The 25,093-nt window shown below is 53.8% G+C and overlaps 1 protein-coding gene across 1 annotated transcript in view; it reads left to right on the top strand.

The window, feature by feature from the left end:
- CREB3L1 (cAMP responsive element binding protein 3 like 1) overlaps window positions 1-20,704 on the top strand; it is a 32,761-nt gene extending 12,057 nt beyond the window's left edge. Inside the window, exons 2-12 of the mRNA XM_081281236.1 lie at window positions 8,557-8,785; window positions 11,735-11,919; window positions 12,968-13,046; window positions 13,993-14,150; window positions 14,809-14,958; window positions 15,141-15,199; window positions 15,375-15,443; window positions 17,058-17,157; window positions 18,044-18,170; window positions 20,089-20,353; window positions 20,526-20,704. Coding sequence (XP_081137362.1) covers window positions 8,557-8,785; window positions 11,735-11,919; window positions 12,968-13,046; window positions 13,993-14,150; window positions 14,809-14,958; window positions 15,141-15,199; window positions 15,375-15,443; window positions 17,058-17,157; window positions 18,044-18,170; window positions 20,089-20,353; window positions 20,526-20,562 — 1,458 coding nt within the window. The 3' untranslated portion in view covers window positions 20,563-20,704. The remainder of the gene's footprint in view (window positions 1-8,556; window positions 8,786-11,734; window positions 11,920-12,967; window positions 13,047-13,992; window positions 14,151-14,808; window positions 14,959-15,140; window positions 15,200-15,374; window positions 15,444-17,057; window positions 17,158-18,043; window positions 18,171-20,088; window positions 20,354-20,525) is intronic.
- Window positions 20,705-25,093: the final 4,389 nt, after the last annotated feature.

Genomic DNA, 25,093 nt, shown 5'->3' on the forward strand with positions numbered 1-25,093 from the left:
CACACACTGGGAGGGGGAAGGAGGCAGGGGCAGCTAGCTTTGGAGCATCTGGTGGGTCAAGAGTCTTTGGAGGCCAGCGAGGTCCAGACCCTAGGGGCTGGAGTCACGGCCTGATCCCCAGCTGAGCCCAGGGGCCCCACACCTTCCTGAAGGACTGGAGTCAATAAGGGGAGAGAATAGCACTTCTTCCAAAAATAAAACCCCAGGACAACTCAGACAGTCCCGGTCCATGAGGAAGCCAGAGGCCAAGGAGAGGGAGGAGGCCAAGGGAATTCCAGCCCGAGCCAGGCGGCAGGCTCCAGCCCAGCAGGTCTTCCAGCTGGCCAAGGCCCCAGAGCAGCTCCACCGCTGGCCACTGGGCCCCATTTACACCCCTGGAATGGACTCAGCCTGGGGCTCGCTCCTCAGCCCTGAGTGGGGTTTGTGCTCCTCAGGTAGCTGATCTGGCTGGGGCTAGAAACAAAGAGCCTTCCTTGGGCACGAACAACCTGGAGAATGGGTACAGCAGCCACACCAGGGAGGAGCTGAGGGAAGGAGGCCAAGCCAATGGAAACTCTGCCTGGAGCAGGAGCGAGCTGGCATGGGAACGTGATTCAGGACAGTAATTCCTGGAGGCTCTGCTGCAGAAGAAAGGGCCTCAGTCCCTTAGCTCACTGACATTCCTCCATTGACCCAGTCAGTCATTAGTCAGTCAACAAACATCTGAGAGCTATCTGAGTACCCTAGGCTTTGGGGATAAGAACAAGATTTGAACACAATAAGGCAGACACAATGTAAGCGAATCACTTCAAGCTACACTAAGGAACTTTGTCCCTATCCTAAGGGCAGTATGAAGTCATCGAAGGATGTTGGGCAGGGGAATGACATGGTCATTTCAGGGTTTTAAAAGATCCCTCTTAATGCTGCTCTTCAAAACATGGATTCACCTCCATAAGTGGGGTAGTCTCACCATTAGTTAGGAAGTCTTTTGTGAGCAGGAAATCAGGCCTGTTCATTTCTGGGCACATAGTAGGTGCTCAGTAAATACCCTATGAATGATGGATACATGAATGCAACAGATTGCCCTTATTCTCCAGAGGCGCCCCCCCCCTCCGCCCCAGGCGCCAGCCCTGGCACTCTGTTTGCAGTGTCCTGAGCTGTCCCACAAAGATCCTCTGGCCACTGTGTATGGACCAACATCTCCAGCAGCCAGACCCAGGGCTGCTGTGCTCTCAGTGGTGCCAGTCACAGCTAATTCCAACCTGGGGCGGCAGCACTCACTGCCATGGCTTCCTCCTGCCCAGACAGTGCCTGGCGCCTGCCCCAGGGTTGGGCCACAGCACATAGGCAGCCTGGTCAAAAGATGCCAGGGGTTGGCTGAGAACCTGAGGGACCTGTGGCCTGGCCAGGACAGGGTAACTGGTGTGAGGCTTAGACTACCAGGGCTCAGAGTGCAGAGCATACACAACCTTCCAGGACTCTCCCTCTGCACCCCCAGCACAGTGGGTGCCTGCATGCCCTTTACTAATTCCGCTCTTCTTCCCAACACACACTGGCATACACACACACAAACTCGGTCCCCATGCTGGCCCCTCCTCCAGTCCCAGCCCTCACTGTCCCAGTCCCAAGCAAGCCTGAGACTCCCAAATCTCCTTCACTGGGTCTCACATGACACAGTCATCTCAGACCCGTGGCTTGGCACAGTCAGCATTTAGCTCTGCGATCATAAGAAATGTTGCCTGTGTTTGTGTGAAACTGTGACCATAACTGTGCCTGCGCGAGCCCATGTCTGGAGTGACTGCGTGTGTGTGTGTGAGTGTGCATATCTATTGTGTTTGTTTTTGTGGTGCTGGGGATGGTTCCGGTGCCTCCTGCAAGCTCAGCAAGCTCTCTGCCACGGAGCCACACCCCCAGCATGAGTGTGCCAATTTGAATCGGTGTTATTCTGATCACATCTGATGAGTGTCTTGTTGGGTTTGATGCAAGCCTGGGAGGGTGTGTGTATGTGTGACAGCACCCCTGTGAGGCCGTGCATGGAACTACCTGAATGTGGCAAAGGGTGTGTTTGTCTTTCATTGTGTGGTGTCAGAGAAATGGAGATTCCCTGTATAAAAGGAACCTCCCAGCCCATGTCTGTATAGACTGGGCCCACGTGTGTGTGCATGCACACACAGAAGCATTCCTGCTTATTTGGATTTGGGCATGCGGTGAATGGTTCAGCCAGGAGAAAATGTGAAACCTCAGCATCTGCCCTCCCTGGGCCTGTGGGGAGTGGAGGGGGAGGGGGAGGGCAAGGTGGGAGGTTGGAACAATGGACTCTCCTACACCCCCATGTCCTGTCAGGATACACAGGGAGGGTTGGCTTCACCCCTTCTAGTTCATAAGAGGCCAGGGAAGAAAGAGCCCACTCTCCAGGGACTAATTCTCTTCACCCTGGTCCTGCTGCCCACTGAAGTAAAGACATGGATGATAACTCATGAGGAAACTGGGACCCTGAGAGGCAGCACCACCTGACCCTGCCAGGTCTCCGAGCAAAACTGGGTCTTGAACTGGGACCTCCAGGGTCTGAACCCAGTGCCTCTTCCCTTCATGGGATAACCTTACATTCTAAGTGTGGGAAGACAAGTCCTCTGTCTCTTGGGACCCCCAAGTACTCGTATGGCAATATGACAAGGCTTAAGAACCAAGAAGGGTCTGCTGATAACTGGGAACCCAAGGGCCCACCCTCCTCTCCCTGCTCTCTTGACCCATCCCCTCCACACAAACACACTCTGGGCACACAGTGACTCAGAGTGGTGGCCCTTCAGCTTGAAATGGGGGCAATTTTCTAGTGACCACGAAGCAAGTAACCGTCCGGGAATGTATGGGTCACTGTGTTTGGGGGAGGGGGGATGTCTGTGGGCCCAGCCTGCGGGGGAAGAAAGGGGGAAATGTGAGAGGACTCTCCTCCCATCTCTCCCCAGAGCTCACTTTCTCGGAAGGAATGTTCGGGCTTGGGATTCCCCCCCACCCCTTATCCCACAGCTCAGCCTGGACCCACTCCGGTCTCCCCGCCTCCCCGCACAAGCACAGATGGGAGTAGCCTGCGCGGATGGGAGGGGCAGAAGCCAGGGACAGGGGTGCAAGAGCCACGGAGCTGGCGGCCTGAAGGAAGGGGGATGCTCCAGGTCGGGAAGGGCCCTTCTCCCGCACACACGCACCCCAGCAAGCATCTGCGCCCCCAGAGCTTTGCCCAGCCTGCACTGACCCCAGCGGAAGGATTAAAGGCGCGGGAGGGAGTAGGGAGAGGAACTAATACCGCCCCGAGAATGTCACCTCTCCCCCACCAGGGTCAGAGACTCCACTGTCCCATCAGTGCGCCCACAGTAGGATTAATCGAGGAGGAGAGGAAGGAGCTGATCCTGAAAAGCGGCGAAGGGACGTGAGAATTGGAGCCTGGCCCGCCCTTGAGCGCGGCTGGAGGAGGAGACCCTCCCTCTCTACCAGCCCCTCCTCGCGCGACAGGGGCGGGGCTTTGCAACAGATAAAGGTCTTGGGACACTGTGGGACCGCCGTTTCTACCGCTGCCCCAGACGCGGAAGGAAATAGGAGGGTCCCAGGCCACCCTTCCCCGCTCCAGTGTCCGGCGGGCAGCTCGGGCCGGACACCCTCCTCCTGGCCAGCCAGCGTTCCTCCCGCGCCCTCCCGGCCCCGCTAGCAGAGGCTCGCAGCCCCCTCCCATTGGCCAGGAGCTCTGCGGCCCTGGCCAATGAGCAGGCCGGATTCCGGCGGGGGTGCCCCGCCCCCCTCGAGCGCACCGGAGTTAACTATTTGTGGGCCGCGCGCAATAGACAGAATTCGCATCGTTCTCTAAAATGCATAGGGGACATGCAGCTGAGCCCGGGCCCCCAGAGAAGGTGCAGCCGAGACGGGGGATAGGTGGATCTGCGAGCCGGAGAGCTCGGGGACCTCTCCTGCAAGAGTGTGTGGAGCCGACGCCGGCTCTCCGCGTGGCAGCCGAGGAGCTTATATTGGCACGACTGTAGGAAAAAGACTTTAATGAGGAGGGAAACAAATCATAATGTTTCCCTCTCTGGCTTCCCACCCCCGTTGCCTGGAAAGGCACCCCCGTAGAACGCTCACCCCGAGTAAAACCCTATCCCCTTCAGAACGTTGATGCACAACCCTCTTCCCTTTCTGGACGCTTGGCCTCTGGCCTCTCTCTACCCCGCCTGCCCACCGCCCCCAATTTCCCTGAACAATCTAAACTGAACTTTTTGTGTGTGAACACGGAAAAGGGCTGGATGGGGAGCAGGTACAGAGGCCGGGCCGGGCCGGGGCTGGGGAGGTCTGAAGTCTCTCCAGGAATTGGGGAAGGTGGTTGCAGAAGTAAACACCACACCGCCCCCAGAACGATGCTGAACCCTACCCTTAATGTTACCAACTTGCTCTTTGACCCTAGATAGACGGCTTTCCCTCTCTGAACCTGTTTTCTCATTAACAAATGCAAGGAATGGGTGCCAGGAGTGGTGGCACATGCCTGTAATCCCAGCTACTGGGGAGGCTGAGGCAGGATTGCAAGTTCGAGGCCAACCTCAGCAATTAAGTTAGATCCTGTCTCATAAAAGAGCAAGTGGGGAGGGGCTGGGGATGTTGGCTCAGTGGCTGTGCACCTCTGGGTTCAATTGCCAGTTCCAAAATAATAATAATAAGAGGAAGAAGAAGAAGAAATGTGAGGAATGGGATGAGATTTCTCAGGTCCCTTCTGTCTCTAAATCTCGTAACTGCTGAGCTTCTAAGAGGTCAGGCACCATATGAAAGTAGGGCTACCAAACCCTCAAAGGGGAGACCCTGACAGCAGTGCTCCCCTGAGAAGCAGGTGGGCCTGGGGGTATTGGACTTGTCCACCATCCACCTAACACCTAAGGAAGCCCTAAACAAGGAGGACTGGGGCCTCTGAGTGGCCTCCACCCCAAAACTGCCTGGCCCTTGGCCGCCCTTCTCTTCACTTGGCACCCACTGCTCTGGAAGCTCCGTCCTGCTGGGCTTTGGCTGCTGTTCTAGCAGGTGGGGGTGGGGGCTTCTCACAAAAACAGAGTTCCCTCAGTAGATTCCAGTGGGCACTGCAAAAGGGTCTCTGAAGGCCTGGAGCCAAGGCCTTCAGGGACCTGTGCCCAGACTGGAGGAAACTCTGTCCTCTCTCAGGCCCCAGGGAAGGGGCTTGGCAAACCCTTATCTGCTGAGAAGCAGCTGCTGGAGAAATACCTAAGCAGCTGACTCACACTCTCCCCCTCTCACAAACCCTTCTCTCTGGGGCCCCAAAGGCCTGTGAGAGACCCTGAGGGGAGGGCTATGAGGAAGCACCCAGCTGGGCTGATCCTGCCTTGGATGTGACTTGTCCCTCTCTGGCTCTGGCTGACTGGGTGGTTGGAGGGCAGAGGGTTATATCCCATAAAGGGCTTCTGTCTGGGATCACAGTTACTCTTGTTCAGCAGAGACCTCTGACGTCCTGGTCCTGCTGCACTCCAGGAATAGATGGACAGTTGCTATCCTGCTCTTTGGGATTCCAGGCCCTGTTCTTCCACCAGGATGTAATGAGGGTCTAACAGGTGAACAAGACAGAGACCTGTCCAACAGGCAATTACCAAAGAGAGGAAGAAGGGTGGTGTTTGGGGAAGGGCTGGACAGTGAGGGACTGTGGACACTTCCCTGTTCTACTTAGCTCCTGGGGCCTCTGCTCCGTGTCTGTCAAATACAGAGATGCATCTTCCATATCTCACTGGGTCATTGTGTGGATTAAATGAAATGATGCATATGACAGCAGCTTGGAATGTTAAAACCACAACAGAAATGCAGGATGATGATTATGATTATGATTTCCGGCAGACTGGAAGTGGGAGGTACCTACCATTGGGGTTTCTGAACCCATTTTGTCCTGGATTCTCTTATCATGCTTGTTTACAGAGTAAGACAAAATCACCTCCCAGTTTGGGTTGCAAGCTCAGCCCAGGTCCAGTACTCATAATAATAACAAATCAAATACCTGCTACATATATACAAGTTTTCTGTATATATGTAGCAGGTATTTGATTTGTTATCATTATGAGAACTACAGCCCTTATCATTCATTATCTTAAGAGATGAGAACTGAACTTTAACAAGTATTTGGTCCTCCTGAAATGCTGTGAGGCAGGAACTATTATTTTCCCCTTAGGGGTAAGGAAATTTCTTGGTTTTGTTTTTATTCCCCCCCCCCAACCCGTTTGTTTGTTTTTTAACCAGGGATTGAACCCAGGGATGCTTAACCACTGAGCCACATCCCTATTTTATTTATAGACAGGGTCTTGCTGAGTTGCTTAGGGTCTCACTAAGTTGCTGAGGCTGGCTTTGAACCCAAGATCCTCCTGCCTCAGTCTTTGGGATTACAGGTGTGTGCCACTGCACCAGGCTGGTTAAGAAATTCAGGCACAGAGAAGTTAGGACACTTAACAAATAGAAAGCAAGACTCCTCATCCCTTGTTCCTCCCCGATGGACTCAGGTGGCCTTGAACCTTCTTCTCAGACAGAAGCCTTCTCTGCGTATCCCTGCTGGATTGGAACAGGCTTCTTATAGTCCAGGCCACAAAAAGCCAATGACTCTGTACCTTAAGCCAATCCCTTGACACCAGCCATTAATCCAGGGCCTAAGCAACCAACACCCTCCCTCTTCCAACATACCAGCAAATATTTTCATTCAATAAATAATGAATAAACAAAAAGTACTTTTTTTCCCCATGTAGTACTTGGGACTGAATCTGGTGCCCTACCACTGAGCTACATCCCCAAACCTTTTTATTTTTATTTTGGTACAGGGTCTCCCTAAGTTCCCCAGGCTGGCCTCAAACTTGTGACCCTCCTGCCTCAGTCTCCCAAAGCTCTAGGATAGTGGCATGTGCCACTGTGTCTAGCAATAGCAACAATTCTTTACACATTTATAGTTTTTCTTTTGAGTCAGGGTCTTGCTATGTTGCTGGGGCTGGTCTCTAACCTCTAGGTTCAAGCAAACTTCCTGCCTTAGTCTCCCAAGTTGCTGGGACTATAGGCTCTGGCCAGTGTACTGTACTTTCCTTAGAGAGAAAAAAAAGCTTATAAGCACCTACTATGTGTCAGCCTCTGGAGTGATTTATCAGTGACACTATTTAGCATTTGTTGAGCAATTACTATGTGCCAGGGGCTATCCTAAGGCTTTACATGTATTAACTGTGTTTATCTTCATAACAGTTTTAGTGGGTAAAAACTACTATGGACCTCTCTGTACCGATAAGGAAATAAAACAGAGAGGTTAATTAACTTTCCCCAGCTCATGGAAACCAAGATTTTATCAGATATTTTTGTTTCTAAGGAATATATTTTACATCATTATCAAGCACACACACACAGAGATACACACACATAAACGGAGATAAAATTGTCAACAGGTATTTAATTGTTTTGTGTGCCATGTGCTCAAATATTTTTTACTCTTTTGTTCAGTTGTATTATTTTTCTTAAATTCTGGTTAGAAATACTCCAGGTTCTCACTTACATGTGAAAGTTTAAAAAGTTGGTCTCATAGAAATAATGAGTCGAATAGTAGTTCCCAGAGGCTGGGACCGTGCAGAGAGGGTTTGGGGAAAGAGTGGTTAACGGGTACAGGGGTGCAGTTGGAAAGGACAAGTCACTCTAATGTCCTGCACCACAACAGGGTAAGGTGTGGTTGACCACAGTTAATTGTATATTTCAAAATAGAAAAAAAAAAAAAAAAGAGGATTCTGAATGTTCCTAACACAAAGAAATGATAAATGTTTGAGGTGATAAATATACTGATTACCCTGATCAAGTCATTACATGTAATGATACATGTACACCGTGTACATGTACTGAAATGTCACCCTGTACCCCATAAATATGGAAAATTATTATGTGTCAAGTAAAAATCTTTAAAAATATATTTTTAAAATTCTGGTCATGACCCACTAAGTTGATTTCATAACCTATTAATGAGTCACAGCTCTGAGTCATAGCTACAAGTACCCAGGGATTCGAACCTGAGCACCAGGGCTCCAGAGCCTCATCTCTTGGTATGAAGAGTGGCTTGGGAAAGGGAGACTCTGGAGGCATGAGGACAGATGGGGACTATGCTGATGAAGGGACTGGAGACCTCGAGAATCCCACCAGCCTGTGTCATCCTCTCCCAACACGCCTGCAAAACACAATGCAATGTCACTAGGTTGCCTTAGGGATGCACACTTGCTCAGTTCTCCTAGAAACCGACTCAGGCAGTTTAAGTGATGTGTCAAGGTCACATCCCAGAGTCCTGTTGCCTGGACCCATGCAGAACTCCCCCTTCAGAATGAAGCTGGTGAGGACCCCGGTGACCCAGGTGACTGGTGACAGTGGTAATGACAGTAAGAAAAATGAAAAGACCCAGTCATGGTGTGGTCCTGGGGAGGTCGGTGGCAGCGATGGTGGTTTTTATGGTGGGGGTACAGCATAGGGAGGTGACCACACCACAGCAAGGCCTGCACTCGGTTCCCAAGCCAAGCTGAGTCCCCTCTCCTCTCCTCTCCTCCCTCCCAGCACTTTCCAGAGCACCTGGACCACTTTGTGGAGAACATGGAGGACTTCTCCAATGACCTGTTCAGCAGTTTCTTTGATGACCCTGTGCTGGACGAGAAGAGCCCCCTGCTGGACATGGAACTGGACTCCCCGGCACCAGGCATCCAGGCTGAGCACAGCTACTCCCTGAGTGGGGACTCTGCACCTCAGAGCCCCCTCGTGCCCATTAAGATGGAGGACACCACTCAGGGTAAGAGGTGGAGGGCCCAGGGACAGGGCAGGTACACCAGGCCCAGGAGGGCGGGGCCTCTGAGCAACAGGAGGGAATGGCTACCGCCTGAGACTCCAGAGGAGCCACCCACACACACCTCAGCAGGTGCACCTCCCTGCTTTTGGGGTCCTCCTTAATCAAACCTTTATGGGTGCTTCTCAAAAGGAATTTTTCTGACTTAGTTCAAAAACCAGTTCACAAAGCTTGGTTCCTAGACCTGCAGCATCACCTGAGGACCTGTTAGGAGCAAATCCTTGGCTCCCAGCCCAGCCCTGCCCAGCCACGCCAGGTCTGGGTCCAGCTTCCCAGAGTCTTGTTGGGATTGAGAATCACTGACTTAGAACAACAGTGGAGGCAATTAAATAACTCATGTAGACAAGAAGTTTCTAGAACTTTTTTCGCCTCCTCCTACTGAGATGTCCCTCTGAGCTGCTACCTGGGAGGCCCTGTACTCAGCTTTTAATCCTGAAGGTGGGCTCTCCAAACTCCCCTCTCCCCTGACTTCCTGTCTTAAAGCAAAGGGCTTTGGAGTCCTTCCACTCTAGTAGTCAGTCAAGACTCTCGCTCTGTGTCCATCTAGAAACACGGTCCTTCAATCATCCCCTCAAGTGCACGTGGGCCTGGCTCTGTCCATTTTGGCTGAGTGATGGCGGATACCTCCCTTAACCTAGAAGCCTCAGTAGTTTCATTTAGCAGTGGGAATAACAGTGAACATTCTGAGAGCATCCTCCAGTATATAAAGTGCCTCCATGTTAATTATCTCTTTTAAGTCTTACAACGGACAAGAATGAGGCAAGAATCACTTTTATCATCATCCCCATTTGACATGTAAGAAAGATGAGACTTCATAAAAATGGAATTGTCTAGGTCATGCACACACTAAGATGCGAATGGAGACTTACAAGTCAGCCCCCCAATTCTATGCCTCACCCACTTCCACCACTACTGCCAGCCTCAAAGGCAGCAAGAGCTAATGGGTTAGGAGCCCAACAGGATTTGCTGTGCATTCCAGTACGTTCACTGGCTGCTGGGTGACCTCAAGCAACTTTTTTAACCTCTCTGGGCCCCTGTTTCCTCAATTGTAAAATGAAAATAATATGTACTTGAAAGTTCTGGACAAATTAAAAAACATGCACATAAAGTACCCACTCAGGGCTCAGCATATAATATATATTAGTAATCAGGGCTATTTTCCCTGTACCTATCAAAGTCCTGTTAATACCATGAGTGGCTGAAACAATGAAAAGTGTTCTTGCTCCTCTTCGCCTTCAGAGGACATTGGCCTTGAGTGAGTTTCTTAACTGTCTCCTCTGATTCATGTTCTCAGCGGGAGAACAGCAGTGCCTGCCCTGTGGAGTTTGGGGAAGAGGAGTAAGGTCATGAGCTTACTCCTCATGCCCCACGAGGGCAGGAGCACTTTCTAGGGGTTTACGTGGCTCTAGGGCTCATGTTGCTGAGGTCCCAGCTGGTCACTGTGCCCTGGCCTTAGGCACATCTTGGAGCCTCCGTGAGGTCTCAGGCCCCTGCCTGGGGAAGGGCAGAGGTGTGGGGTGGACCCCCTCCCTTGACAGGTTCTCCGTCCACCCCTGCTGGTCCTGCCCAACACCTCCTTGGCCACCCCAAGTCTATTTTTAAAGCAATTTGTCTGTGGGCCCTTTACGGGGACAGCTTCCCGGAGCCCAGCAGCCTGGCCCTGTAATTTGGGAAGATTGTGGGTGTTCCTGGAGCCTAGGGGCAGCCTGTGGCCTAGAGATGGGGCTCTCAGGCTCCCAGCAGGGTGGGGCCTGGCCTCTGAGGTGGTCTCCAGGAGCTGTTGACCCCTCGCCCCACCCACAGTGGGCCACAAAGTCCAGAGTCCCCTCCAGCCCTTCCCTGCATGTGGCTCCCCATCCCCCTGCCTCACACTGCTTCTCTGGCCGCCAGGCACTGGGGCCACCATAAGCAGGGCTGACTTGGGATGGAGGACTGTGGGAAAGGGTGATGGCCACCAGCCCCAGGGCCCAAGTGAGACCAGAAGACCCACTCGATGGGCAGGAGGTGGACTCTGCCCTTCGGGAAACCTGAGTATCTCCCCCTAGATCTGTGGATTCTTTCTCCTCGATGTGTTTCTAGTAGGTTCTTCCCTCTCCGTTCTCACTGCCATTGCTTTTCTTCAGCCCTCCTCCTCTCTTGCCTGGGCGATATATTTCAGCAGCTTCCCATGGGTCTCCTTGCCTCCATCTGCCTGTAGCCAGTCCTGTCCCCACACGTGGGCAGAGCAGTCCTTTTTAACATCACCAATTCTAGCATGTTTGAAACGCTTCGGTGGCTTCCTATCACCTTTGGATAAAGTCACAGGTCTGGGCCCAGTCTCAAGGGCATGCCACCCGCGGACCTCCCTGCCTCCACGTCCCTGGGTATGCCAGCTACACTAAGCTGCTTGAGGCTCTTGCTAGATCCCCCGCACCTGGCACAGTGCTCAGCAAATGTTTACTGGATAACAGTAATTATTTTAATACGAGCTTCCATTTACAGATCATTTTTTTTTCTCATCAGGTACTGTGTTATGTTTTTGATGTGCATTATATTATTTAATCCTCAAAACCTACCTGTGAGGTGTATCCTCTTCCTTTCCCCTTTTAAAGAGGAAGCTGAAACTCAGAGAGGGTAAGCAACTTGCCTAAGGTCACAGAACAGCCAGTCAGGAGGGATCCAGGTCCCCAGGCTCAAGCCCATTCTGTCAGCTGCCAAAGATATGCTCACCTTTTCTGGCCCTGGGCCATCCTGCCCTCTCACCTCACAAGGGCCCCCACTTTTCCTGCCCACCTTCTGGTGTCCCCTGTGTCACTCCTCAGTCCAGCCCGCCCTGTGCAGCTCCCAGCAGGCAGGAGGGGGCTGGGCCCTCTACTCTGGGAGTTGCCTGAGCCTGGATCCTGCCCTCTCCCCCAGATGTGGAACATGGAGCGTGGGCGCTGGGACACAAGCTGTGCTCCATCATGGTAAAGCAGGAGCAGAGCCCGGAGCTGCCCGTGGACCCCCTGGCTGCCTCCTCAGCCATGGCCGCTGCTGCCGCCATGGCCACCACCCCGCTGCTGGGCCTCAGCCCCCTGTCCAGGCTGCCCATCCCCCACCAGGTGAGCCCAGGGACAATGGTGAGGGCTGAGGGAGGGGGAGGGCTGGTGGGTCTGTGGAAGAGGTGCCAAAGTGAGATGCCCCCACCCCAGGACTCTGAACAGGCCATAGTGTGAACCTCAGGCCTGAGGGTCAGAAGTCATAGGCCCGGCTCTGCCTCCCCCTCGGGCTGCTCCTTCACCATCCTACAGTGGGTACAAACTCTTGGAGGAAGCTGAGAGCATGCAGGGAACCAGGCAGTAGACCAGGATCTCAGAGATGGGGTCAGCCCAGGCCCCACCTTTTCTCAGAGTTTCAGGATTTTTAAAAAGAAGGCAAAACCGAATGTAAATACAAAAATGTGCTGTGTTTCTATTTCAATAGTGTATATCTATGAGATTAATGAAGCACACTCTCACGCCAAACCCCACCTCCACTTCCCTGAATCTGTAGATAAGGGCCTTCAGCTGGAAATCCAAGACCCTCCCTGGAATGTGCGGCCCAGACCACTGGCTGCTGGGAGAGGCCCTGCCTGGGTCCCGCTCTGCTCCTGACTCCGTTCTGGGCACATTGCATTCCCTCTTTCTTCCTCAGCTTCTTTCTCTGTACAATGGGTGTATGAACCCCCTAAAGTGCTCGTGAGCTACAGTATCATGACCAGTTTCTGCTGGCTGCAGACCCAGTGGGGAGAGGTGCTCCCCAAATCTAGCACCTAACACCACGCCTTCCTCAAAGAGACCACCGCTTGCGTGTGTGTGCTGGTAGTCACATGTGTCCTCTCTGGAACAAGTTTGTAATAGAGGTGAATAGAAGTGCATGTTTGTTAAGAATGCAAATCTGGTTGCATCAGTTCCCTGTGTGAACCCCTGAGGGGCTCTCACTGCTTCCCTTCGGTGTCACTTGGCTTTTCCAAGCAGGAGAACCTGCCTGTTTCCTCTGGTCTGTGCCTGGAACCCCAAGCGCAGCCCCTTCCTGGGCTGTGCAGGGGCGACCACCAGCCTCAGGGAGGGAGGGATGGTGGTGGACACAGGGTGGGAACCACCCCATGGACTGGACCTGCCTCTTTCTCAGGCCCCAGGAGAGATGACTCAGCTGCCAGTGATCAAAGCCGAGCCCCAGGAGGCAAGCCAGTTCCTCAAAGTGACACCAGGTAACTGTGTCCAGGGACACTTTTCTCCTCCAGCCCACTCCTGCCCCTTGAATCCCCACTTTACCTAAATACCCTCTCCTTCCCACCTTACCTCCCCCTGTCCATCCATGTTCCCTCCTCTCCTTCTGGCCCTCCCTGCTCAGTTAACAACTGCCATCACCTTCCTGCTGATCCTGCTTTCATCCGCTCACTAACCAAAGCCACTCCACAGCCACCCATCACCCTCCAGCCAACCGTCCGTCTGTCCATCCATTCATTCATGCAACAAGAGTCCACTGGGCAGCATCTCCCAGTCCCAGTACTGGAAGAGCAAAGAATGAAGACAGTCCCTGTACTCAAGTAAACCACCGAGTTCCCAGGGTCACAGACAAATACCCAGCACCCAGCAGTGACATTGGGGGTACACATGGCACATTCCTAGGGAGCTCTGGGAGTTCATCCCCAGACCAGAATGGGGAGAGGGGACCTAGAAGAAAGAGTAATGGAATCTTCCCAATCCTAGCTTATTTACAGGTCAAACACTGAATTAGGTAGAATCTACCGTGTAGCAGACTAAGTACCACAAGGTCAAGAAAATAAATGGCGCCCTGAAGTCCAGTGCTCTGAGCAGCATGGCATCCATGAAGAGCAAACAAGTGTTAAAGGAGGGGGAAATCCGGAGGAGCCAGGCCTGGGCCAAGCCCTGGGGACCGCAGGTGCCTCCTCCCGGGCCTGGCCCTGCACTGCAGGGTGAGCCAGGTCTCCACGCCTGGGATTGCCGGCATTTCAGGCTGTCCCAGGGGCTCGTCCAGCATCTAGGCTCTTGGTCTTACTGCTGAGATCAAGGGCCTAGCACCCCACTTCTCTCAGTGTCAGGGCTGGCGCGAGCCCCTGCTGAAATGAACTCAGCATGTCAGAGCAGAGCTGGGCACAGCCCTGCTAACCTGGCTCCCCCTGCTCTTTCCAGAGGACCTGGTTCAGATGCCGCCGACGCCCCCCAGCAGCCACGGCAGTGACAGCGATGGCTCCCAGAGTCCCCGCTCTTTGCCCCCCTCCAGTCCTGTCCGGCCCATGGCCCGCTCCTCCACAGCCATCTCCACCTCTCCCCTCCTCACCGCCCCACACGTAAGGAGCTGGGCGTGGGCTGACCCTGGAGGCCAGGAACTGGGTCCATCCACCCTGGCCCGTGGGGAGGGTTGGGAAACCTCAAGTCTGATCCTACCCCATCAGAGTTCAGAGAGGTTCCTGCCTGGCAGAAGAGAAGGAGAACCTTCCAACCTGCCTCATGGTGAATAGGAAACAGAGGTAGAGGGATGGGGTCCTAGAGGCCACCCTAAACCCACACTGTTGAAGAGCCAGGACTAGGCCAGGACTAGAATTTGACATTCCTGGGCTCCAGAGGACGACCTAACCTACCTCCAAGAAGCACAGTCTGGTGACAACATGGAGCCAGGCCCTGAGTGTGGAGATTCCCAAGTTGAGACTGTGTGGAGGGAGCCTGTTGGGGTCCTTCAAGTGCCTTGCACAAGTGAGCTTTGATTCTATGAATTCTGGGGTGGCATTCAGGAAGTCCTCCCCCACTATGTCCTGAGGGCCTGACATGCTGGGCTCCTGGCCCCATCTTAGCACTTGATACGTACAGCTGGATTTAACTCAGGTCCACCTCCTGTTCAGATGAGAAAACTGAGGTTCCGAGTGGTGAACATACAGATAAGACATGGCAGAGCTTGAATTTGGATGCAGGGCCGTTTGGTTCCTAATCACCGTGTTCTACTCCCTACAGAAGCTACAGGGGACATCAGGACCACTGCTCCTGACAGAAGAGGAGAAGCGTACCCTAATTGCTGAGGGCTACCCCATCCCCACGAAACTCCCCCTCACCAAAGCGGAGGAGAAGGCCTTGAAGAGGGTCCGGAGAAAAATCAAGAACAAGGTAAAGCCTGAGCCATCCTCTGGCCCTACCCTGGAGACTTAAAGGTCTTCCCAGTGGGTGGGTGGGTGGGTGGGTGGGTGAGGGCCTCTGCTCCCCTAGTGATGTCAGCCCCCAGATTGGGGGTCCCCCAGGAAATGGATGTGCAGCATTGGTAACCCCTGTTTTGGGGCCTCCCCCTCCAGATCTCGGCCCAGGAGAGCCGCCGTAAGAAGAAGGAATACGTGGAGTGTCTAGAAAAGAAGTAAGCATCCTGAAGGGGTAGGCTGGGGCCCCCTCCCCAGCCTGGCCTGCTCTCCCCAGTCCTCCCTCATGGGATGCCAGAGGCAGGCGGCACCCAAGTGGCATGGTGGTGGTCAGGGCTGGGGTCACTAGTGAATCTGCAACTGCCCTGAGCCATGCCTGCTTGGTCCCTTCAGGGTGGAGACATTTACATCAGAGAACAACGAACTGTGGAAGAAGGTGGAGACCCTGGAGAATGCCAACAGGTGAGTGTTGCCACCTGCACCCACGCGGCCCCCTGAAGCCCATGCCTGGCTTTCCGCAGCCCTGGGAGACGTAGAGGGGAGAGATAAGGCGTGAAGTCCTCCAAACAGACCCTGCCACCTGGGACCCCATGTCCTGCCCCTTCCTGTTTCCCAGGCTTCTTCACCCACATATAACTAGACACCGGAGGGGCTGGGGAGCCACCAAGTGAGACCGTAGAGCATAAGTTTTCCAAGCAGATCCTCAGACAGCCCCATCAGTAGTCTCAAGAAATGTGTTAGAAGTGATTATTCTTGGGCCCCAAGTCAGTTTGAGAACCTTGCTACTCAAAGCCGTTTCCCTGGACGGGCCACATGGGTGTCACTTGGGAACTTGTAAGAAAAGCAGAATTTCAGACTCTCCCCAGACTTGCTGAGCCCAAATTTGCATTTGAACAAGAACTTTGGATGCATCTTATACTTACTGGAGTCTGAGAAACATGAGTGTCCCAAGACTACCATAGTGCCTGGCACACAGCAGGAAGCCACAGTTCTGGGTTCTTGCCCCACTCTGCCATTGTTGTGACTCCAGGGAAATTCTGAGATCTCTCTGGGCTTCAGTTTCTTATCTCCAGGAGGAAGGCAGAAGCACTGTCTCATAGGATTTATATAAGGATTCTATGAAATAATGCAGCTCCTCCCTAGCATGGTGCCTGGCATTTAAGGATGATTGGTTCATATGACTTTTCTTCTTTTATTTTAATTATTCTGAATTCTTCATAGCGCCCTGCTGCAAGCACAGGGAGATCTTAAATTATTTGGTGGGAGTAATTACCATAACAATGGCCTGGTATACAGTAGGAGCTCAATACAAGACTTTTACCTCCTTCCTTCCCTTCTTCTGTCCCAGCTTGTCCTGGGGGCCCAGCCAGTCCCCTTATTGGCCTGGAGAATCACCCTCTTCTCCCAATCCCATGCAGTCAGGGCAGGGGCAGGCACCCTAAACCTTACCTCTCCACCTTGGACCGCAAATAGGGACAGGCCCTTGGTGCTATTTCGCCACCTGCTGTTTACCCTGGGGACTGCACCAGACTGGGGGGAGGAAGATTAACCATTTGTTCACCCTTTGTGTATACCTAGAGGACTCCTGCTGGGTGGGAGCCCACAATAGTAATGAGGACAAAGTGTTACAGCTGTTGTGATAACAGCAAAAAAAAGCAATAAGAGGAGCATGAACAATAGCCATCAGGTACTGGCCGCCTTCATCCGGGCACTGTGCCAAACACGTCCTCATCAGCTCAGAGTGCTGTGGGGTGCGCAGGAGGGAAGGCCAGTGTGTCTGGGGCTGTGGTAGGCTAAGAAAAAGAAGGCTGGCTACCCTCCCACTCCCACCTTAGCCAAGAGTGGCCCAGGGTAGCCCTGAGCTTCCTTAGGGTGACCCACACCACGAGGCAGGCCCCAGGTGCTCAAGCCACACTACAGAGGAGTCACACAGGAGGTGACCTCCTCGTCTTCACGGACATGGGCACCTGGTGTAGAAGCCAGGACTGGAGCCAGCCCTGGCCCCTAGGAGAGCTCCAGGAGGCAGAAACGGCTGCCAGGCCCAAGCCTGCCTGGTGACCACTGTGCCCTCCTCAGGACCCTGCTCCAGCAGCTGCAGAAACTCCAGACTCTGGTCACCAGCAAGATCTCCAGACCTTACAAGATGGCCGCCACCCAGACGGGGACCTGCCTCATGGTAGGTAGTGTTTCCCCAGCACAGGGTCACGGGAGGACAACTCTTCCCTGGGACGGCTTTCTAGGAGGGTGGGCAGAGTTTTGAAGAATTCGTGGCATTGTGGGTGATTGTCACTGGGGTAAAGTGCCTTGTGCCCTGTGGGCTGGCCCCCAGCAGGCCCTGGCTGGCTTCACTGAACCCACGGAGCCAGGTGCCACGGGAGCTCCCCTGACCCGTTCTAGCGTGGTGTGGATGTGCAGGTGACATCCAACTGAACCCCGCCAGGGGCAGGCCCATCAGGGAGGTGGCTTCTGCAGAACCCACACAGTGAAGGTGTTAGGGAGGCGCAGGGAGTATGAAGTGGTTCTTTCTGGAAGGGTTAGTGAAGAGGCAGAGAAAATTCCTAGAAACCCGAAAGGGCACCAGAGTGGCCCCGTCTCCGCTCACCCCCTTCCATCCACTCCTTGAAACGTGCAGCCTGGGCCATCCTGCTCAGCACACCAACCCGTGACACCCTGGGGGCAGTGGTCAGCTGGAGTCCTGACTCAGCTCCTCCTGATGGCATATGTCCCCCTCCCCATAGATGGAGCCATGGAGCACAGCCAACCCCACCCACCTCCACTACCCCTTCTTCCTCTCCTGACTTCTCCAGCTTAGTGCTGATAACCACGTTGCCACCTCCCCAGCCTCTTTTTCTAGTGCTGTCAGCGGTGCACCCTGCGATGGCCTGGGGTGGCCTGAGCAGCCCCACCTGCTCCAGAGAGGGCGGGAGACCCCACTCCAAGGGGTTGGTCAGCTCTGGGAGCTGCTTTTGTGGGAAAACTGGTTTGGGGGAGAAGCACTAGGGGTGGCCAGCCTTGCTGCCCACCCCTGCCCCAGACCTGACGGCTGCTCTCTGGGTGCCCAGGTGGCGGCCCTGTGCTTCGTTCTGGTGCTGGGCTCCCTCGTGCCCTGCCTTCCTGAGTTCTCCTCCAGCTCCCAGACTGTGAAGGAGGACCCTGTGGCCACTGAGGGCGCCTACACAGCCAGTCAAAGTGAGTACCTCCCAGAGCCGGCCACCCACCCCAACTTCTGGGCACAAGCCAGATACAAGAGAGGAGCCGTGTTTGGGTCTGGCGCCATCTCCCCCTAGCTCCTCATTTGGCAGATGGGGAAACTGAGGCCTAAAGAGGGCCTATGATTTGTTCAACGTGAGCCATAGAATTGGGAGCAGAGCACAGAGTTTCTGCCCAAGGGCCATTTATAATAAGGCAGTAATGGTTGCCGGAAGCCTTGTGTTAAGAAAGGTTCTGAGGCAGCACTCGGGACCAACAGGAAGGAGAGTCGTGCTCCATCAGCACCGTCCACCCTGGGCAGAGGAGGGGTGGTGATGGCATGGGTGCGAATACTGCCCATCCAGTGGGGGACAGTGAGGTACAGTGGTTAAAAGCATGGAGCTTTAGAGTCTAGCTATAGGTGCCACTGCCACTTGCTCACTGGGTGACCCCGGGCATGTGGCTTCAGCTCTCTAAGCTTCCATCACTTCCTCCAGTAAGTGGGAGCTGTCACTATGTGCTTGCTGAGCACCTCTGGGGGCAGCCTCAGTGAGGAGGTGCATCTTAATGCTGGGGTGTCCCACATGAGCACCCTCAGCCCCTTCCGGAAGACCCAGGTGAGGAGAGGAAAGACACTGCCTGAGTGGCAGGGAGAGCCTGGGCAGCCAACAATGGTGTGGCTTCCAGAGGCAAAGGGTACTTCAGCGAGACCTGTGGAAGAACTTCCAGGCTTCCTTCATTATGTACCAGGAGCATATATCTGGCATATATGAGAGGAGGAAGAGGAAACAGATGGGAGGTCAGAGAGAGGGGAGAACAGGGAGGAGTGAGTTTCAAGAAGGAGGGATACTGCAAGGAGCATGAGGGGAGGAAGCCGGCGGGGGGGAGGGTTAGGGGAAGAGGAAGCGGGTGGGGGGGTGGGGGTGGAGAGTGAGAGCCACTCCCTGGTCAGTGGGCCTGAGAGGGAGCCAACAAGGTGGCTGCTAAGGGGGGTGGGCAGTAGGGGACACACGGAGAAGCCAGCGAGAGGAAAGAACAGACACTGGGGGCTGGGGTTAGACCAAGCCAGAGCAGGAGGGGAAGAGGGAGGGATGAGCCCCTGAGAGTCAGCGCAGTGGGTCAGTCGTATCAGGGCAGAGGGCATGTCTGGGGAAGGAGGTGGTGTGGAGCAGGCTAGTTCCCCGGAACCCATGTGTTGCTCAACCCCAGAGGCTGCCTTTCTCATGGACTCTTAGGTCAGGGCTGGGGCATTAGAGGGCCGATGGCAGATCTGGGTTTGCAGCCTGCCTTCAGTGAGGACAAGTGTGGGACAATTTATCTGGTGGCCTGGAACTCAACACCTGCTCTGGGAAGCAGAGCTAAAATAAAATCTCCTTCCTTGCCGGGTGGGTGCAGTGGCACACGCTTGTAATCCCAGAGATTTGGGAGGCCAAGACAGGAGGTTGCAAATTCAAAGTCAGCCTCAGCAAATGAGTGAGACCCTGTCTCAAAAAAAAAAAAAAAAAAAAAAAAAAGAATCGTGATGTCGCTCAGTGAAAAAGTGCCCCTGGGTTCCATTCCCAGCACCAAAAGAAAAAAAGTGCCAGCCTGGAACCCTTTCCTTACGAAGAGCTTCTTCTCAACTGTTTCACTGAGCACTTTCAGTCGTGGGCTCTGTATTGCTCATTTAAACCTCACATCTACATGAGAATGGTCCTTATACCCCCATTTTACATAAGGGCAAACTGAGTCCCAGGAAGATTAAAGCAAAGCTCAGACTAACTAGAGGTCACACAGCCCAGGAGTGTCAGGGCTGGAATCCAGATCCACTCCTGTAGGATTCCAGAGCTTGTGCCCTTAAGGACTAGGCCATGAATGGGGCCAGATTGGAGGGAGTGAGCACCTGGGGTCACCTCCTCCACCCCCCCTTTCTCTCCAGTGCCCTCCCGGAGCCTCCTGTTCTACGATGAGGGGGCCGGCTCCTGGGAGGAGAGCCGCACCCTGCTGCCCGTGGAGCCCCCAGAAGGCTGGGAGATCAAGCCGGGGGGGCCGGTGGAGCAGCGGCCCCAGGACCACCTGCAGCACGACCATCTGGACAGCACCCACGAGACCACCAAGTACCTGAGCGAGGCCTGGCCGGGGGACGTCAGTGGCAACGGCACCAGCCCCAACTTCTCCCACCCAAAGGAGTGGTTCCACGACAGGTAGGTGGGCGGCCCTTTCCCTTCCTGGTTCCAGGACCCACCCGCCCTCGGTCCACCTTAGTGGCACCCTCCCAGGGACCCACCCCTCCCTGGTCCAGATCCCGCTGGCGGAGGGTGGAGGGCTTCCTTCCGGACAGATGGACAGACGGATCACAGCTTCTCCTCTCTCCAGGGATCTGGGCCCCAACACCACCATCAAACTCTCCTAGGCCGACCCCAGAACCAGGACACAGGACGGACCCCCTGGCATCCAGAAGAGGAGTTCCCTTGCTCACCAGCCCGGATCCAGCTCGCACCCCCGCCCATCCCAGGAGAAGGGGTTCCGCCTCTCCTGGCGCTCTCCGGCCTCGCCTTGGCTGGGGCCTCTCTGCACCCCCTGACATTTGGACTAACCCCTTGGGCCAACCACTCTATTGTCACTTCTTCCTCACACAAACATCCGTCCTTCTCAGATAAACCACTCACTGGGCCACACCTCCTCCTCCTCCCACAAGACCACTGCCTCCCTGACCCCTGCCTCCCTGTCCCCCTACACACACACTACAAACGCAGACACCCCCACGCCCCAACCCGCCTCCCACTGTACAGAGACCAAGAACAGAAATTGTTTGTAAATAATGAACCTTATTTTTTATTATTACCCGTCCCCTAAGATATTGTATTTTACAAATCTCCCTCCTCCCTTGTCCCTTCCCTTGTTTTATATTTTATGAAGTTAGTGCGGGCTTTGCTACTCCCTGGCCGGGGACAGAGGGACTCCCCCACCCTCCCCCGGCCTCCCCTGCCGCTGCCCAAGCCGCTGGGCCTTTTTAATTGCCAAATTGCTCTCCCCACCAGCTCAGCACATGCTTGAAGAAGGCAAAATTAAAAAAATAAAAAAAGATGCAGCATCAATTCCGGACTTTGTGCCTTTCTTGCTGGGGGAAGGGGAGCAAGACGGAGGGATGGGGGTGACAGGGTGTGTCATTTTATATTCAGGTGGGGAGGGGGGAAGAAGCCATTTCTATGGGGCTGCTTCTCCCAGACAGGTGCCAATTCAGATGAAACAGTCAAAGAATTCCCTGCAATGCCCCTGCCTTGTTGCTGAGTATGAAAGTGGAGGGTCTGCAAGCCACCATCTTGGTCTTTGGCAACTCTAAGTATCAAGCGCCTGGCATGGGCCAAGGACTATGCTTGGCACTCTATGGGCTGAACCGAGCTCCATCCTCCTAAGATCTCCCCACTCTTAGCTCCTCTGCCTCAATTGGATTAAAGGCACCACTGGAGCTGGTATGGGGATGTGCACCTGTAGTCCCAGCTAGTCCGGAGGCTAGGGGGGCAGGAGGATCACCTAGGAGTTCAAGGACACCCTGGGCAACAGAGCTATGTCAAGAAGAAGAAAAAAACAAACAAACCACCAGATTGGAAGCGCCACGTGCTAGCCCGGTGTGGTAGGCAGAATTCTATATGGTCTCAAAGATTCCTGCTCCTGAGCACGTGATGGCGCACACCTGGAATCTCAGGGATTTGTGAGGCTAAAACAGGAGGTTGGCAAGTTGGAAGCCAATCTTAGCCATTTAACAAGAAAAAGAAAAAGAAAAAAGAAAAATGGCTGGGGATATAACTCAATGGTAAAGCACCCCTGGGTTCCATCACCAGTACAAAAAAAAAAAAAAAAAAAAAAAAGATTCCTGCCCCTTGGTGTCCACAGCATGTTTAATTGCCTCCATCAGAGTATGGAGGGACATGTGAATAATTAATTTGCCCTTTATGGCAAAAGTGAAAAGTTTTTGCAGATGTAATGAAGGTTCCAAATCAACTGATTATGAGTTCATCAAAAGGGAGATGCTCTTCGGTGGGCCTGGATTAGTCAGGTGAAAGCTGGAGGAACCGGGCCCTTCCTGAACAGAGAAGGCTCTCCCTGCAGGCATGAGGCAAACAGCCATACTGGGAAGAGGGGCAGCTTCTGGGACCTGAGTGCTAAGGCATCAAGGTCCTGAATTCTGCCAACAACCTGAACATGCTCAGGAGAGGTTCCCAAGCTCCAGGTGGAATCATAGTCTAGTGACACCTGGGCTGCAGTCTTGTCATATCCAGGGCAGAGGACCCAGGTGAGCTGGGCCAGGACTTTGAGCATAAATGAGATCGCAAAGGGTGCAGTTTTAGGCTGTCGCCTTGATGGTAGCTTGTCACACTGCACAGGAGACTGACAAGCCATTCCCTGAGCCTCCGTTTCTCCCTTGGAAAAGGAGGACTTAACACATGCACGAGGCTGTGGGGCCGACGAGGTAAGCTCCAGACAGTGCTTGGAACAGACAGGGCCCAGCCCATAGTGAGCTCCAAGCAACATTAGTGCACAGAGGCCATATTGACACAGAGTGCTAAGGGACAAGCCAGGGGTGCTATGAGGGTGCACAGGTAAGCACCTCACCCAGACAAGAGCAGCAAAGCCTTCCTGGAGGTGGTGACCAGAAACAGGGAAGGAAGTAGGCAGGAACGAGGAAAGGGGCACTCTAGAAAGAAGGGACGACCCGGGCCAGACTCGGAGGTAGGAGAGCAGAGAAAGTTCAAGGAATAAAAATAGCTCATAGCAGCTGGAAGGCAAAGGGCAGAGATGCTGAGGAGGCATCACAGAGAAGAAAGGGCATGGTGGCAGAATGGTCCCACAGCCGCCACCCACCAGGGGAGAAGCTAGGTGAGAACCTCAGGACTGGCCTTCAAGCCCCGACTTCCATGGTCTTCCTCCCCAAGGCCTTGGGGTGACCACCTCCAGTAATGGAGCCCTCACTGCCGGCTACTGAGCAGTTTTAACTGCTAAAAAGCACAGGCTTCCATAGCAAGGCTGTTAAAGCCTGGGCTCTGGATCCCGAGCTGTTAATATAAGTTATTAACAATAACTTGTGTGTGTGTGTGTGTGTGTGTGTATGTGTGTGTGTGTGTGAGACTGGGGACTGAACCCAGAGGCTCTCCACCACTAAGCCACACTCTCAGCCCTTTATTGTTTATTTTGAGAGGGGGATCTCACTAAGTTGCTGAGGCTGCCCTCCAATTTGCCATCCTCCTACCTCAGCCTCCTGAGTCACTGGGATTATAGGCATGTGCTACTATTCCCAGCCTAACAATAACTTTTAAGCCACATTTCCCAGTACTAGGAAGGAAGAAGGAGCAGGAAGAGGAGAAGGAGGAGGAGAAGAAGAAGGAAGGGGAGGGAGGAGAAGGAGAAGGGGAAATGCGGTGATTCCAGAGGTGACCAGAAGGAATGTTACCAGGTTCTGATGCCAAATTGGCTGTGGGGTGAAAGAGCAAGAATGATGACATTTCGGTGTCTGAGAACTGATTGGATGATGAGGACATTTTCCACGACAGGGAATACAGGAGGAAGAACAAGTTAGCACATCTGGCATTCGAGTTGCAGTACGACACTCCCCACCAGCATTCAAGTCTAAGGCTTGGGAGAAGGGGATCCCAGGCGGAGATGAGGAGATGGTCACCATGCAGGTGGTGTGCTAAAGACTGGGGTCTGCATAAAAGGAAGCAAGGTCAGAAAGCCAAGATGGGAGTCAGTAGGGATGGAGGGAGACTGAGAAGACAGGGCGGGGAAGGGGTGAGAAGCCGGAACTGAGCATCCAGAAGGTGATGGAGCAGATGGCTTCCTGGAGGGGTGGCCCTTGTCAGATGCCATGTGAGTGGGTGGGGAAGAGGAGAGAAGGGATAGTGGGGAGTGGCCTTGACTTTGGTAGGAGCTGTGTCAGGGAAGAGTTGGGGCAGGAGGGAGAGGAGCCAGGGGAAGAGGAGCAACAGAAGTGAAGGAAGGAGGGAAGCCCCTTGGGGGACTCAGCGACAAAGGAATAGAGGGCGGCAGCTGGAGGGCGAGATGGAGGGCAGCTCGGGACTGTTTTTCAGAAGGCAGAGCGTTGACCATGGTTATTTCCAGAAGACAAAGAGCCGACAGAGAGAATGATGAAGGTGTCACAAAGAGGGAGAAAGACGGATGGACCTTTCCGCCCACCCCCTGGATCCATCCACTTGGACTGGAGAGGCTTGGGCAGAAGGGGGGACATTTTGTGGGTACAGAATGTCAGGAGACAGGAAACAGGGAGTCCTCAAAAACTTCCATGTATGGGGTGGGGCATTAGGGAGGGACGACACGGGAGTCGAGTTGGGGAGAAAGGGGACAGTTTGAAACGAGCACTTGGAAGAATGGCGGGGGAGATGGTCTGACCCCTCATAATTAATTCACTTGTTTAACAATGTTTTCTGGGTAACTCTCAAGTGCACTGGACTGTGCTAACATTGGAACTCAAACAAGACAGGGCGCCTGAGGTTAAAGGACTTGAAATCTGTCACTCTCCTATTTTTGACTAGTTGACATGTACCAGGTATTGAATGGAGAATTTACACATCCCAGGTAGGAACCCAAATCCTCCTAAAGGGAGGGCATCTATCATGCAGATATTAAGTCTCTCATGCTGGTATCTGCACCCGGTTCTGTTTGGTTTTAGAGTGCATGCTGCCCCCACCCCTCCCCTCAGCACCCCTCTCGGTCTCCTCTAGACTTCCCTCCCCTTCAGCTTTATATTACAGCACAAGATCCATGAGCAACTAATCCAGAGAGCCCACACCAACGTGTGGTCATCCGGGATCCCCTCCCTCTGCCAGTCCGTCCCAGGCAGCCCTCCCAGCTTGTGTTGGGATGCAGGGTTAGTGCCCTCCCAAAAGCCACCCATTGATACACTGCCTCCCCAGGCATGCATTACAACC

The sequence above is a fragment of the Spermophilus citellus genome (genome assembly GCF_964194105.1).
Source record: "Spermophilus citellus genome assembly, chromosome: 2".
Taxonomy (NCBI): domain Eukaryota; kingdom Metazoa; phylum Chordata; class Mammalia; order Rodentia; family Sciuridae; genus Spermophilus; species Spermophilus citellus.